The sequence below is a fragment of the Fistularia commersonii genome, chromosome 27, assembly GCF_037954325.1.
Source record: "Fistularia commersonii isolate RoL2024-O1a breed Wild chromosome 27, RoL_Fcom_v1.0, whole genome shotgun sequence".
In the NCBI taxonomy this organism is placed as follows: Eukaryota; Metazoa; Chordata; class Actinopteri; order Syngnathiformes; family Fistulariidae; genus Fistularia; species Fistularia commersonii.
In genome coordinates this window covers 932,065-948,697 of record NC_141310.1, presented here as the reverse complement: position 1 = coordinate 948,697, position 16,633 = coordinate 932,065, and the positions used below count along the sequence as shown (strand labels likewise).

Below are 16,633 nucleotides of genomic sequence, written 5' to 3'. Positions count from 1 at the left end.
GATAATGCTTAAGTGGTAAAATTGCTATACTATGAAGTGGTAAAATTGTTATACTACGTTTTTCGTGGCCTGCTAGATAGCAAATCAACATTTTCATGTATTCAAGGACTTCATTTAAGGTTGGTAATGATATTCCCAGTTGAAGAATTACCATATCGCTCATTTAACATGATTATATGATAGAGGTCATCCTGTTGCCTTCTTTCTGCTGTGTGGTTCTTTGAATTTTAAATGACCAAAATTTAGAATTGTGCAATATAGTCAGCTGTGATTTTATGTCCTGCATTTATGTTTTGAATCAGAATCAAAAATACTTTATTGATCTCAGAGGAAAATGAGAAGGCTCAGATGCTCCAGAAAGAAAGAAAGACAAAAAGAAAGAAAGAAAGAAAGAAATTGGAAGGAGGTTAGCAGGAATAAATAGATACAGATAATATTGATAATAAACTCTTCTTCTTTCAGCTTTTCCCCTCAGGGGTCGCCACAGCGAATCAACTTTCTCCATCTAATCCTAAAAGACAGATAATAAAATAAGATCATAAAATATGTGTTAAATGAATATAACCTAAAAGGAAAGTAAAACAAAAAATGTACTTGCTTAAGAAATCAGCACCAATTTGTTGAGTCAAAGGGAAAGAATCAGTGGGAGAGGAAAAGGTGAAGGAAATTGTTTTGAATGAAAAATGGCCGGTTCCAGAACGTTGGGCCTTGTCTCCTTATCTGCACATTCCTAAAATTGTCGGTTAAATCTGAAGGTTTCAGCGCTGGGTTTTATCATCAGTCTTGACCAAGGCTGCAGTGAGTCTCCACTGTCATACATGTAAAAACAGAGCATTTGTGGTGGGGATATATTGTATACTCTATTTTTGTATGCTCTATTTTTCTTATTACTATTGTGTTTAAGGCTGTCATTTAAAATTAACTGCTGTATTTGTAACTTGACACCAGTGAATGCGGCAGCAAAAAGCTGTCACTTTTAATAACTTTGAGATGTTAAACCTCAGAACCTCAAAGTAAGAATAGTGTTAAGTCTGAGAGCTACTGCTCTGTGGCTTTTGTTTGATAAAGTGCTCACTATTTCTAAAACCTGTCTTCTTTACACACAGTGCAAACGGCCACCAAATTCATGCTCGTCTTTGTGTGGCCCTTGTGTTTTGCAGTATATATGTATATGTGTGTGTGCGTGCGTATGAGTGTGTGTGTGTGTGTGTATATATGCATATGTGTGCGCGTGTATATATGTGTGCATTTATGTATATATGTACAAATATATATATATATATACAAATTGTGTGTGAGAGTATATACATGTATACATATATATGTGTATATATATTATACATGTGTGTGTGTGTGTGTGTGTGTATATATATATATATATATATATATATATATATATATATATATGGGTATGATATATGGGTATGGTATATGGGTATGATATATATATATACACCTGTATTATATATACGGTTTAAATATATATAGAGATGTATATACAATATGTATATGTAACATGTGGGTATATGTATATTTATATATATATATGTGTGTGTGTATGTGTATATATATATATATATATATAAATAAATAGATATATTTTTATACGTATGTATTTGTATTTGCATATGTGTGTGTGTATATACATGTATATATACATGTATATACACATATGTATAGACATATACGTGTGTGTGTGTGTGTGTGTTTATGTGTTTATGCGTGTGTACATACACACACACACAATCCACATGCAATAGTTCCACATTTCATACAAGTGAAAAAAATAACAAAAAGAAAAAGGAACATTGTATTCAAGTCAAGTGTGTATAATACCATTGTGTTTGAAATATTAAAAGTCCACAAAAGGAAATGCCAATATGTACTCTTTCCACTTAACAACATCCCTTGATAAGAATAATATTCTTAGATTTTAATGAATTGGTTATTTTGGGATCAGTTTGAATATTTACTTTCCATAATAGTAAGATTGAATAACAGATTTCTTTTTCCCCCTTACAGGAATTGTCAATTCAGTTATAGATAGAGCACAACATCAACAAAATTTGCCTACTGCATTTAACCCATCATGGATAAACCATGAGCAGAAGGCAGCTACGGAACAGTGAGGTCTTAGAGTTCAGTGCCTTGCTCAACTACACTTTGACAAGCTAAGAGAAGCCGGGAATCGAACCAGAAATGTTCAGTTCCAAGAACCACCTTAGCCCCTGTGCCACGCCTCACGGCATAGTTGATATACTATCTTCACAAATTTCTGATTAATAATAACCACTTATAACTAAGTGATCTCTTAAAAAAATCTTGCTGGGTTAAAGTGCAGCTAAACGTTTCCTTCTGCTAACTTGTCCCAATCTATTATTATGCCTACCTTTTGTCACAAGGATTCATCTCATTGTTTCATGATGATTTATGAACACACTAATATCAGGACTGCATTAAAATGTCAATACCTTTCTTCAAACCTCGCGCAGAGAAACTAGGAGGGCAAATATTTAGAATGCACAATGTCAGAATCCCACTAGAAGGTATAGCTCTTAAGGCTAAAATGACTTCTGTTTACCTATCTTACTTGTCAGGAAGGTAGGTAAACAGCCCTCTGCAAATTAGCTTTGTGGTAATACATTAGTGACAATAGTCATAACATTTTTTTCTGAGCAAGCACCAGACCCAGGGTAAAGTCAGTTGGCAAAACTGATGCATAGCTTACATTACTGTAAGAAATTAATATGGGTGAGCACACCGATGATTTACAAATTAAAATACCACTGTCTTTCATTTAGTTTTTTTAATTATGGTATTAATATGGACATTTCAATTAATAAACTCAAAAATACAACCCCAAACTTTACTTTGTGTAACAGAAAACAAATAGGTCATCAGCTTTGCTTTAAAAATGTCAACAGGAAATGCCTGACTGATGTTAAGAGGCAGACTGTTCCAAAGAGTTGGTGCACTAAAAGAAAAGTCCCTCTTACCAATAGTTATTCTTGTGTTCTAGAACCGTTGCAATCTTAAATTGAATGGTTAGGGAAAACACTGTATACCAATGAACGGTAGTGTGTATATTCCTTAGTAGGTCTACAATAATGAAGTATGCCAATAAATTAAATGAATCTTAACAAAGCCCACTCAATATAACTACCCCTACATGAAGATTTGTTTTTTCTAATCAAAAGGAACCTTCAGGCCGCCTTTGCTTATTCCTCATATGGGGTAAAGTTGATTTATATCACAATGGATTAGTTTGGTAGGCAACTAAATTGACAGAATTTGGGACGGGGCGTCATTATGCCTAACCCAAGGAGCTGTTTGCCTGGGTTTTAATTAGGTATTAAAAATGGTTTTGAGCAAATACATTTCTTAGCAATAGAACATCTTTTGATAGAGTATATCCAGTAACATCTTGTATAAAACATATTACTAGATATGCATGTGAAAACAGGAATTCAAACATATGTAAATGTATCTTGTTTGCAGTGGTATGACCTATAAAGGCACAGAAAGATTTAAACATTTTGCTAACAATCTCACTTGCTGACATGTCCATATTCTCCAGTTTTGCATCTTGCTGTCCACTTTTATGTTCATTCGTTCTTTGCTTTCACAAGAAACAATTCTTACCAATACAACATCTTTCGATAGAGTATATATATGTAGTGACATCTTGTATAAAACTCTGCCTGTTTTAACTCTTGTGAAAGCTCTGCTTTCACAAGACAGCAGAAGAGGCAAACTTGAGTGGAATCTCAGCTCAGATTAACTTTTTAATCCAAAAGCCTGGATTATAGGTTTTGTATTTTATTCCTGTCTGCAAAATTGTAGCAACTACTCTATGCCAGATGACCGATTCAGAGGTTTGTATGTGTATCTTCTGTATGATGAAGTAAGTCTTCATAAAGAGGCTTTTCAAGGGGTTATATGATAGAGAAGAGCCTCTTTTCCAGATGAATTAACTCAAACATATTTAAACCTGTAAGCATTATCATAAATAATAGCTGAATGATCTTCAGCATTATAAATGTCAAATTTGCCTATTGGCTAAATGCCCTTATTGTACTCATGTGTGTACACATTTTTTGTAGCCCTCTTCTTGCTGAATTGATCTAATCATCAAGATGCAATACACATATCTTTTTAGGATTAGTTGTAAAATGTATACTTTCTTGGATAGAGAACTGTAATCCATGTGGCAGAATGCAAACTCATACATTGATATTTTCAACTTTGATGTTTTCTTGGTCGCCTATAAATAGACTCTTCTTTCATCAATATGTATGTATTCTTTGAGCGTACTTCTGCAATACCCTGGCCCACTCGCTACTGTGGGTCCACAAGGACGGTAGATTTACTTAGCTTGCATACAAAGCCCTAGTGTCAGGGTAGGTTGCCTCAAAGTCTGTTTTGTCATTTTGAATGTCAACCCTGAAATGACATTTCTTATGTCTATACTTCACTTATTTATTCTCCTCTTGTCTAAAAGCAGTTTTAAGCTATCTGAGGTTTTGTTTCATTTGGACACATACACATTTGGCCAGAATGATAAAACAAAAATCTGTGTGATAATGCCTAAATCATATGTTTCCTCTTAATTATTGGTTGAACCAATGGTCATGTATTTTTTGCATTTGCATATGAAAAAGAAAACACAGTACTGAATAGTTTGGTTTGTGTTCTGCATGAATCAGAAGATTTCTGTGGAAGCTGAAGCTGTATCGTGCAAACAGGAAACTGAGTGTTTTCCTGTGGGTACTGTGGCCGCTTTAGCTTACATCCTGCCTTATGCTATCAGGGAAGTCAGGAACACTGAGCCACTTTTTTGTAAAGTTGTTACCTCACAGGTTTGACCCTCCTGTTGCTCAAATTTGGCTCAAATTCATTTAAAGATGTTTTTCAGATAATTTTTCACCTGGTTGAAGAGATGACATAATGACTTACAAACAAGGTGTCCTTGCTTCTTTTTGCACATTATTTCTGTATCAATATGTGAGATGTTTGGTAGGAAGCATGATATTTTTGTAGTTTTCTGAAGCAAGTTGTTATTTTTCATCTCGCCACTCATTTTCAAATCACTCATCAGTATACCGAAGAAAAGGATTAGTCTCTGCCTTTGAAGAGTCTTAGAGAGCTTTCATCAGGCAAGTCTTAGCGTGAACAAAGAGGCCCTATATTGTCCATTTCTCGCTCTCTCACTCTCTCTCTCTCTTCTTTCTTTGAGAGACAGTACATGTGTGTGTTTTGAGGCCTTTGTTTCCCCACTCAGGTCTTTGCTGGCCAGAGCTCAAGCCTGACGACTATGAAAGTATAAATAAACTAGGCTGCCATTAATGTTTTCAACATGAATTACACTATTGTTTCACACTATTCTGTCACTTCAGAGACAAATCACATCCTTTGTTCCATCAGTACGTTCTTTTCTAGCCACTTAATGAAAAGTACTTCTTGTTGTTGTCTACCCTACATGCTTTGTGATATTTGCGTAAGCATAATGTACAGTCTGCACAGAGATCAAATCATTGAATGATAATGAGACTAAGAGCATATTGAGTTTGGTTTTGATTTGTCCCTGAAAATATAGATCAACTCTGCTATTTCAAATTTTACTGTTGTGAACTGTTTTTGCCTTGTGAGCTTATACTTCCATTTAATCAACCATCCAGTTGAAAAAAAAAAAAACATTTCTTTGATTAAATACCATCATAAGGTCACCAGGGACTGCACTATTTACTTATTTCAAGATCGCGCATTTTGGAAAGCTCTTTAAATGAGCTGTATATGAAGAACTTTGCCCCTTAATTATTAGCTACATTTTATTTTACTTACTTATGTCGAACCCCAAAATCCATGCCAAGTCAGGACAATTTACTGTTTTTGCAGGCTGAATGCCTGTCCTACTATCTGGTCATATGACTGATCATAATGCCATTCCTCAAAGTGAGGCTATCTTTTGTGTGCTCGGACTGTTTGCTAAATGAGCAAAACAATAGATGCATAAATATATTAACAGACAATTAAAAAGTTCTGGATGTGTTTGGGAATGTCAGAGGAAACTATGGTTAAATGGGTCAGGTCCCTTTTTAAACAATAGTGACATTAATGTGGAACTCTTGGGTAGGGGGTTAGAGACGGAGGGATAGATGGGGGGAAGCATTCCATTTCAATTATGGACTTAAATAACATCCACATTAAGCTGCCATGGAAATTAGGGTCAAAGGGTTAAATGTTTATAAAAGGCCAATAGATGACATTGTATAACAGAGTGAAAACAAAGAAAAACACCAATCCAAAGTTCAAACCTATACTAAGCAGAGCTGCCATCTGCAGTTATTTCCCGCTACTAATAGATATTAGACATATGGAAAATAAATGTCTGTTGTTTTCTCAGAACGGTGAACAACGTCTTGAATCTACTTGTTATATTTCAGGGCAGCTGGTTGGATTTCCAAGCTCCTCTTATTCTGTCAATGTGTAGTTGAACAAAACACCCCTAACTGTTCCTGGGGGCTACTAAGTGGCAGCCCACTGCTCCTCCATGATGAGTTGAATAGAGTGATTATTTCATGGATCTTGTGTAATCTATAATACCGAATGTGAGAAAATGAAGGGCCTTTTTTTTCATTTCTCTTCTGCTTTCACAAAACCCCATGTTTGATGTTATTGTGTGTGTATGTGCCCTAATATACATGGATACATGGTTAACATGCAGTTATTCGTGTGTGTGTGTGTGCATGTGCGCGTGTGCGTGCGTGTGTGTGTGTGTGTGTGTGTGTGTGTGTGTGTGATTCACCTGCAGACATTTCATCACCTATTTGGTGCTCTCTTAGTCACATGCACTTTTGCTTGAATAATCTGTAATTTAAATATATGGATAGTGAATTGTCATGGCTATAAAGACTGACTTATAAAGATGATAGGGGATGGTTTGAGTATAATTTTGATTTTATTTGTATTATTTATGATGCTTTGTGAAAAATGATTTATTATTTCATTATTCTTTTTTTCAAGGGCTGATGCTATAAAACTGCTGACTGCACACTTTTTTCCTGTTCTTATATTTGGACTTAGCTCGGCACTCTGAAATGGACAGCTGTACCATGACTCCCTGCAGGCATGCAGACAGACAAAACAGTAATGCTTCTTCAGCTGGAGGGAAACGGAGCAGAAATTCACTTTAAAGCCACAGCACTCTGCTGGATTTATGAAAAATATATTCTTCAGAAGCAATCCAATAAATAGAAGTATGACTTCATGTTTAACGGAAAAACAAAAAAACAATTGAGTTAACGTTTTTTTCCCCTATCCATTAAAAATCTCAAATCGGCCTGTTGGTTTCAGACCCAAGTATCACTTTCATACACTTATGAGCATTTTTGCAATATACAATATGTTTCTTGTTAGGGGACCATGAATCATTGAAAGGTTTTGGCTGACTTTCTGAGACATTGAGCCTAGCTCATCAGTACAAATCAAACAATTGCAAGGAGAAATGTATATTGTTTTACATAAATCAATTAGGGAATAAGTGAATCTGATCCAGCTTGGAATAGGGAATGTTCCCTCAGGTTTTTGGATTTACACTTTGTCTCTTACAGTTTCCACACTTTGCACTCACACTCAAAACATTCGTTATTCACTTTAAGTCTAGAACATATCACTTGTGTAAAACTTTACTTTGCTTTCCCTTTAATGATGAACATTGCAAATTTCTTAACAAGCTTGCTAGTTAGATAATACTGTCATAATTAAACACAAAATGACAATCACTGCTACACGGTAAAATTTTGTTAAGATGCTGATCAATTATTTCATATTAAGATGGTGATGAAATATATAAAGACTTATCTTTCATTGTTATTTTCTGTGAGACTTGTTTTCAAAGCATGGGTAACCCCTTTGGCTGGGGCCAATGTCTTGCTTGCTTGCTTGTCTACTTTCAATTTTAGCACTAACTTGCTTCGAGATGGGAGGCACCTGCCGCCATCAAGCTTTCTCACTTGTCATTGAAAACTTCCCCAAGGGACCAGCCTCTGCATCATTATCTGGGTTATCTTGGCCTTGAGATTGCCTGTATTCTGTTGTACCCCACAAGGCACCACAGACAGCCAATGTATTATCAAGAGGTCTAAAAATGTTAATAACTTGGGTGAAACCATTTAAATGGGTCTTCTGCTGTTTTTGTTTTTAATGCCTCTGTCCAAGGGTCCAAGCGATGAAGTACACACCACTTTTTTGCAATAATATTTACATTATGAGCGCATGCTGTCTTAGAAAGAATTTTCTGGTTATTGTAAAATGATATTGTGTAAATGTCCAAATTTTGTATAATGTATTTTTGATTAAAGTGAAATTGTCACAACATACCATTTGTTAAGAGTGCTGGGCAGCACAGTTGTGCAGTCGTAAGCACCTCCACTCACGGCAAGAAGGTCCCCTGTTTGATTTCCTCATGGAGTTTATTTGCTCCCCTTGTGTCTGCGGGAGTCGCCCCAGGGTTCTCTGCTTCCTTCCTATGATCCCAAAACATGCGTTAGGTTAATCAGCGTTCCCCAAATGCCCACCTGTGACTCAGAGTAAATAATTGTACGACTTAAATTGTATGGCCCTGTAATCAACTAGTGACTCATCCAGGGTCCACTTTACCTCCTGCCCAATGAAAGCTGGGATAGCCCATCTCACTGCTTTGAGTGCAGGTGAAGTGGTATCTGTGTGTGTGTGCATGTGTGTATGCGTGCGCGCGCATGGGTGCGTGCGTGCGCATGTGTATATATATATATATATATATAAAATGAATTAATAAATAGTAGAAATAAAATGCCTCACAAACCCCCTTGCTGACCTAATCTGTGATATTTTCATTCCTTTTAAAGATAATTGTGGAAATGGACAACATTTGTTGTTTATTGTAATTGTTCCGGTTGCATTACCCCTGGCTTGACACGAATAAAAACTCAGTGACATTCCATAACAAGTGTTCATTGTAAGAGCTGTTTCTTAATTATCGGATGCATACATACATTTGATAAGGAGACCCGATGATGCTGATCTTTTTTTTGTGTTTCAGAGTGCAGCAATGGAGGAAACAATCATATGGGAGCAACACACAGTAACACTTCACAGGGTAGGTATTTACAGCTCAACTATATATTCTGCACTTCTCCCCTCATGGTTCAGACTGTCTTCTGCCCACTCACATTTCTTCTTTATATACCGAGAGGGCAAAATGAAGGGGCAGGATGTGTTGTACTTTAACAATAGTCAGGGAACCCAGATGGCAGGAAACAGGCTAAGGAAAACCAGCGTTCACTTCCTTAGTACTACTTTTCACTCCCCCCCCAGTTGATTTTACTGACCTCAAGGGATAGAAGGAGATAAATGAATCTTGATCCAACTTGTTTTCCCCTCTGTATATCAAGATTCTTTATTCATTTTCAACACACCCAAATCCCATTAGACATTGTTGTATAGATGGACCTCTTGTTAACCAATGAACAAATAATGATGTGTACCCTGAATGTAGTTTGATCAATCATTTTGTCATTTCACATTGTAAAATAACTGATATGATGTGGCTTGAGGCAATATATGGTAGTTACTCAATAATGCTGTACCCAATGATCGATGCAGAATAGTTGCCAAGACCAGCCAGGTTACTGTGATCTCATTTGTTGCAGCTTTATAGAAGCTTATATGGTCGGTGATTGTGAACTGTTGTCCATAGTGTTACAACCTCCTCCTGTTTTGTTGTGCTTGTATGATCAGCTATAATGATCGCTTGACTGCTTACCGAAGTATTATGTTCCACATAAGTCAAAGAAACACGTTATTAAAAACATCTTGTGTTTGCAGTAAAACAACAAATCAAGGACACCAGACATTCAAGTGTGCCTTTCAGTACACTCAACACGTTGATTTTCTTAAAGAATATTTACTTTGCTTTTACTTCAAGAAATTTCTTAAAACACTGAAAACATCTAAATACAATATCATTCTGACTGCCATTCAGGTTAAATTAATAGTGTGTGCATTTATGTGTGTAGGCCCCAGGATTTGGATTTGGTATAGCCATCTCAGGCGGGCGAGACAACCCGCATTTCCAAAGTGGAGAGACGTCGATTGTTATATCTGATGTTTTAAAAGGAGGTCCAGCAGAGGGACTGCTGCAGTGAGTTTTAAATTCCTTATTTATTTATTTATTTGTTTGTTTGTTTGTTTGTTTATTTGGGTCACATTTTACTCAACAATATTGTAACACCCTTGGGTGTATTTGGTAATTCTAAGTTGTTGTATATCATATCAATTGCAATTAATTTTAATTGTCGTGTATGCTTTAATGCTTCCTATTACAAACTACTTCAGAGAAAATGATCGAGTGGTGATGGTCAATGCAGTGTCTATGGACAATGTAGAGCATGCATATGCAGTCCAACAGCTGCGCAAGAGTGGTAAAAATGCAAAGATAGTAAGTAAATAAAATTATTATCCAACACTGAATTCGTTTGTATCATATTTACAGTTATTCATTATAGAAATGGTTTTGTGTCTGGTGTTCCATGTTGAATGTACATTTTGTTTTTCAAGACTATTCGTCGGAAAAGGAAAGTACAGATCCCCATTTCACGGCCAGGCGACAGGGAGACAATGTCAGAGCATGAGGAAGAGGAAAGTGATGAGGAAGATGGCTATGAACATCATAGTGGTCGTGCTGGACAGAGCGCCTATGGGGGAGCAAGTGGAGGCGCAGGCCCTGGAAAGCGCCATGATCATGAACATAGCAACAGTGGTAAGCGTGATCACAGTGCCTCCCGGGAGAGGAGCATCTCACCGCGCTCTGAGCGTCGATCGCAAGCATCTTCTGCTCCAGCCAGACCTGCTAAGGTCACCCTTGTCAAGTCTCGCAAAAATGAAGGTGGGCACCCGCAAACTGACAACATAAAGTAACCTCTTTGGATACTACACATGATGACTTACACATGATCAAAAACCCCATAGACACTAATTAACATGTATGTCTGTGTCTTTTAAATGGGTAGCCTTTAATGTATTGTCAGAATTGGATGTATATAAACATTTAAACAGATAACCTTGTTTTAGCTAGATGAATGGGCTTAACTAACATTACTATGTTGTGCATTACAAGCAGAATATGGATTGCGGTTGGCCAGCCATATCTTTGTTAAGGACATCTCCCCTGAGAGCCTTGCTGCCCGAGATGGAAACATCCAGGAGGGAGATGTTGTACTTAAGGTGAGAAAAGATGCCTGTACAAGTGCCTGTAGGGCCTTTAGTTAAAAAATGCAAAACCAGTGCACGGTTCATCTTTAAAACTAAGATAGTGAATATTGTACATCAAGATTACTTGTCATTTCAGTCCTTGTGCTGACCATCACACTTTTCTGTGCTAGATAAATGGCACAGTTACAGAGAATCTATCACTGATAGATGCCAAGAAGCTGATTGAAAGGTCAAAGGGCAAGCTGAAGATGGTTGTGCAGAGAGATGAGAGAGCAACACTGCTTAACATTCCTGACCTTGATGATAGCATCCCTTCTGCCAATAACTCGGACAGAGATGGTGAGAAAATAGTTATATGTCATATACCTTGTATCTGTCAGAATTAGTTGTTTCTTGTCCAAATGATGAACTGAAAACTGACACAAAGACGACATTTAGTCAACAAGTAAAATCGCTTTCTTTCTTATTGAAACTCAGTCTTTGTTGATCTCATTCACCCAGTGCTAAAGCATTTAATCTATTTATTTAAATTTCAGACATCTCAGAAATACATTCCCTGGCATCAGACCATTCCAATCGATCCCGTGGGCAAGGTCGATCACACTCGCCCGACAAGACCGATCAATCCGACAATTTCTGTTACTCCTCTCGACAGATTAGTAATGGCAGGTAAGTTAGCCACAAATACATATATTTATCAAAATCTTTAGGGAAGTCATACTTTACTGTTGCATGTGTCTCCAGTGTGGGGTGCTGAGTAAGTATCATGTATTATTAAAGCACAAATCAATAGCTATAGATCTAGTGTACATAAACCATCTCAGTCCCCCTGGAGTCATATATTGGTAACTGATAATTATCACTTCAGGTTTATACTGAGGTGTTGATAGGCACTGACCATACTAAATCACTAAGGATAGAATATCTTACCATATACTATATTTTACCAATGGTAAAGCAACTGAATGTTCTCTACAACAGTCTACTTTAACAGTTAGTTAAAGGCACACTATATAAGTTCAAAGGACACTGTTATTATTTTGATTTCAAGGTCTGGGAAGTGGGAGTTCAGCAGACAATTGTCGGATACGACATATGATCGGAAATCAAATAGAAATTTTAAATGAAACAGAAAAGTTAATTTCAGGTGTGTTTTTCTCAAATAATGCTTGAAAATTGTTACATATAAGAGTGGTTATTTCTGCACGCAAAATCTATGCATAACTGCCAGTACAACCTGGAGCACACATCTTTATTTTACATGTCTGCAGTTAAAATGTTGGGTAACTCTCAATGTCAGACTGTACAGTCAGACCTGAATAATTGTCTTCTCTTATCTCAAATTTGGGCGGATGTAGCTAAGTTCTTAGAGCAATTCTTCTAATTGGAATGTAAGCAGTTGAATTCATGCCCTTCCTCTCTGCATGCTGAAGGGTTCTTGGACAATGCAGTAAACCCCCAATTGCTCCCGATGGTCTGGTTTGCACCTATGGCTGGCGTGCGTGCGTGTGTGCATGTGCGTGCGTGCGTGCGTGCGTGTGTGTGTGTGTGTGCATGTGTGCGTGCATGTGTGTCAATGTAATCCAATGTCAAGCACTTTGAAATTGCAGGGGTGATAAAAGCGCTTCAGAAGTGGACACTTCGCTACTGGTTATTTAATCATTGTCAATAACAAGTCACTGAACACTTGAGGCTTGAAAACAACCAGTCAAAATGCTTACTCAGGATAAGGAAGCATACTACTGATTGCCTGGCACAGAAAAGCCAGTGCTGCCATTTTTTTTAATCATTGCAATAAGTATTATATCTATGATTGAGGGAACAAGGCCTGAGATTCAAGAATTCTTATTCATTTGTACTCACTTGCACTACATGCCAGATGATCATGATTAGCAAATATTTGGAAATGAGGAAAACAGAGGTGAGCATAGAGCAGGGTTTCATCCTTCAAACATTAATTTGGACACACAACTTGTTTGTAGTGGGATAAGAAAGATTAACTGTGATGTCAAATGTATACCTTATTGGATAAATATTTGCTCCTTACCTGCGTAATCCTGAAGAGAATATATGACTTTGCACTACAGCCAAATGATCTGTTTCTCTCCAAAACCATTAATAATCAAGAGGAATTTTCAGACATTTGGCACAGTTCAGGTTGTAAAATACAGCATACTGGAAGATGGCATTCTGTCTTCCATTTCTCGTGATTGTATTTTTTGAGCATTTTTTTGAGTATTAAATTAACAAAATAATGTGACCTCAATCACTTAAATATCCATCAGTGATAGAGTCTATATATATCTGTGTTACCTTCTATTTCCATCTGAAACTATGATTACAGTAGGGCAGGAAGGTTGTGTAGCGGTTAGGGGTTGCCCCTCACAGCATGAAGGACCCTGGTTTGTCTCAGGGACCCTTTCTGTTTGGAGTTTTCATGTTCTCCTTGTGTCTGTGTGGGTTTCCACTGGGTTGTCAAGGTTTCCTTCCACAGTCCAAAAAGATGCTGAACATTAATTGGAAATTGCCTTTAGATGTAAATGTTGTCTCTATATGTGACCCTGCAACTGACTGGCAATCAGTCCAGGGTACACCGCCTCTAGCCCTGTGACAGCTGGGTTAGGCTCCACCACCCCAAAGTATAGGATAAGGGGTACATAATGAATGGGCATGGATATTTACATACAGGTTTAGCAAATCGAGTACCGGTAATTACCGGAAAATAACAGAAAATTGGTACATGTCTAAGAAAATTTTCTTGCCAAAAAGAAAGAGAAATACCAAAGTATTTTTGTATTCTATTACACATTTTAGGGCATGATAAAATGATAGAATGACTGTTAAAAGAATGTAATTTAAGATATTTTTTTTGTCTTTGTCCTACTTAGGAGGGGGTTAAAGAGTGACATACTTCCCACGGTACATTGTCTCTTTGTGAGATGGTTTAACATGATTGGCTGTAGGGTTTAGAGGTATTCTTTTCACCAGGATGAGACACTTCTCATGGTTACTGAAGAGTACAAATCATTAAAATACCCTGATAGGGCTTACATCTAGAAACTGCATGGTTAAATTTTCAGAGACTTAAATTCAAAAATGCTTAAAGGGGATCATGGTTCAACTTAAAGAAATCTATGAGTAAGTACTTTATTATGTGTCTGTTGAACGTGTTACTACTTCATCGGTCTATTGAAGGGGAATTTCAACTGTAAACATTCTTTTATATTTGATGTGTTATTTCTTATTTTCTACGACACGTTTGTTTGAGCAGTTCTGGAGAGTCAAGTTTTGTGGGCAGTTTTTTTTAAACAAGTGAAACCTTTTTTTGAAGGGACTAGGATTGCAATGTTATATCTACTAGGAAAAATGGACTACCAGCTATAATGCATTTATATATTTTTTCAGCCATCGAAATCGAAATGAAGAGCGACTCCCCAAACCAGAAGCCCTGTCCACCCCTTTCAAAAGAACTGATGATGGTGTTTTATCTCAGGCCAGTGACCAAGCCAGCTCCAGAGATGACAAAACATTACCCTCACTGCCTGGTACAGTTTTCTCTATATCAGGTTGTTGATGTTCAAATTGTCTTTCCAATCTAGGGTCTACCATCTCTTCTCTGTTTGTGTCATCAAAAGTCTTTACTGAGGTTTTAGATATTTGTCTCCTTGGTTTATCTTTTCTCAGAACCAAAACCAGTATATGCACAGCCTGGTCAGCCTGATGTTGACTTACCAGTCAGCCCGACAGATGCACCAGTACCTAGTGCTGCTCATGATGACAGTATCCTCAGGTAAATGTCTTAACATCTTCCTCTCTTTAGGATTGCTAACACAGGATAAATATTGTAGATAAATATAATACAGGATAAAATATAATATCATGCCAACACAGTACATTTCATTCAGTTATTTGCTGTACAACTTCTTATATATTGTGCTCTAAACAAAGTTAAATGTTTTCTCTTACTCCATTTCACTATCTGTTTTTATTGTAGGCCAAGTATGAAGCTGGTAAAATTCAAGAAGGGAGAGAGTGTCGGGTTGCGATTAGCTGGAGGAAACGACGTGGGAATCTTTGTTGCAGGAGTTTTGGAGGCCAGTCCTGCAGCAAAGGAAGGGTTGGAGGAAGGAGACCAGATTCTTAGGGTACTTTGCAATTTTGTATTACATTTAACAGTGTTTTTATTTAATCCTTATTTTACAAGGGAAATATTTTTATTGTGTTATTGCATTTTTGTTATCAGAATCAGATTATTAATTTATTGCTAGAGACAGAGCTTGTGATTAATATGCGTAGACAGTCACGTGCAAGTGCTACGCCATGACATACTAAAGTGTAAAAGCTAAATTCAGCTTAAATTGAAAAGTCAAATACATGTCTTACAGTGCTTGTTACCACTGAAATAGGCAGTAAATACTGACTTTTCTTATAACAGTTTTCACTTGAGACAAAATGGATATTACAATAATTCCGATTACCATGTAGTTTGACAAATTTGCCAGCCTTGTGCAATAATAGGTTGATAAAGCCAGGGGAGTAAATGCATTCCACAAAATATAAACTTAGATTTCTGGTATATTGGAATATTACTTTATTTTCTCATGTAAAGACAGCTATATGGTTATGTGATGATATAAATGGTTGGGAGTAGTATGCTCATAACAATAACTTATAGTTTTTAAATAAAATGAGAAAAAAATGAACCGGTAATTCATATTTTTTGTTGCTGTTAGAGTTATAGTAACACTGTCAGTAAATATATAGTAAATGTTATGAGAGAAGTCATGAAAAACATGGAAAAATTAAAAAAACAAGTTTAAATGTCCTTGAAAACCTTAGCTTGATGTGCTTGATGGTACATAATCAAATTATTTACGAGTTGGATTGATTGGTGTTTTTGTTTGTGTCTTTTTTCTTCATAGTCATAGACTGCACATCTTGTAAATTAAGCTTCTGGGGCTGAAGAGAAAATAAACTTTGAAGTAATCAGGGTAAATGTACAAAATGCAATGTACACCTCTGAAAAAAGAATACTTCTGCTTCTGCTATGCTTAGCAAGGCAGGGTAGTATGGTAGTGTATGACACGATAATTGGTCTGTCACACTAAAGTAGCATAAAATGCCTTTAAAAAGCCTTGAAAAATAATTTGAAGATGAGTGGGAACCCAATGCAAAACATGTATTTGACATTTAAGTTTTACTTTTGTTTTGACCGCTTCAGTACCCATGATGTAACAAACAAACAAATTATTGTTGATGCATACGTGTTCTTGCTGGAACGTGAAAAGTAATGAAGCTATTCAATTGCATGGCCACAATAGTTCTATTGCTGTATTTACATGCTACATTGTTTGTACACAATTGAGAACAATATATCTCTCAG

The 16,633-nt window shown here is 36.6% G+C and overlaps 1 protein-coding gene across 14 annotated transcripts in view; it reads left to right on the top strand.

Annotated features, from left to right (window-relative positions):
• Positions 1–16,633, top strand: part of tjp1a (tight junction protein 1a) — a 101,478-nt gene that overhangs the window by 62,653 nt on the left and 22,192 nt on the right. For 8 of the 14 annotated variants that reach the window (XM_086174589.1, XM_086174599.1, XM_086174593.1 and 5 more), the window contains 10 exons: positions 9,080–9,136; positions 10,056–10,180; positions 10,375–10,477; positions 10,597–10,924; positions 11,156–11,262; positions 11,421–11,589; positions 11,787–11,919; positions 14,656–14,795; positions 14,935–15,040; positions 15,245–15,395. In XM_086174589.1, the coding sequence (XP_086030715.1) occupies positions 9,080–9,136; positions 10,056–10,180; positions 10,375–10,477; positions 10,597–10,924; positions 11,156–11,262; positions 11,421–11,589; positions 11,787–11,919; positions 14,656–14,795; positions 14,935–15,040; positions 15,245–15,395 (1,419 nt within the window). The remainder of the gene's footprint in view (positions 1–9,079; positions 9,137–10,055; positions 10,181–10,374; positions 10,478–10,596; positions 10,925–11,155; positions 11,263–11,420; positions 11,590–11,786; positions 11,920–14,655; positions 14,796–14,934; positions 15,041–15,244; positions 15,396–16,633) is intronic. The other 6 variants (XM_086174591.1, XM_086174588.1, XM_086174598.1 and 3 more) reach the window with 1 other exon arrangement.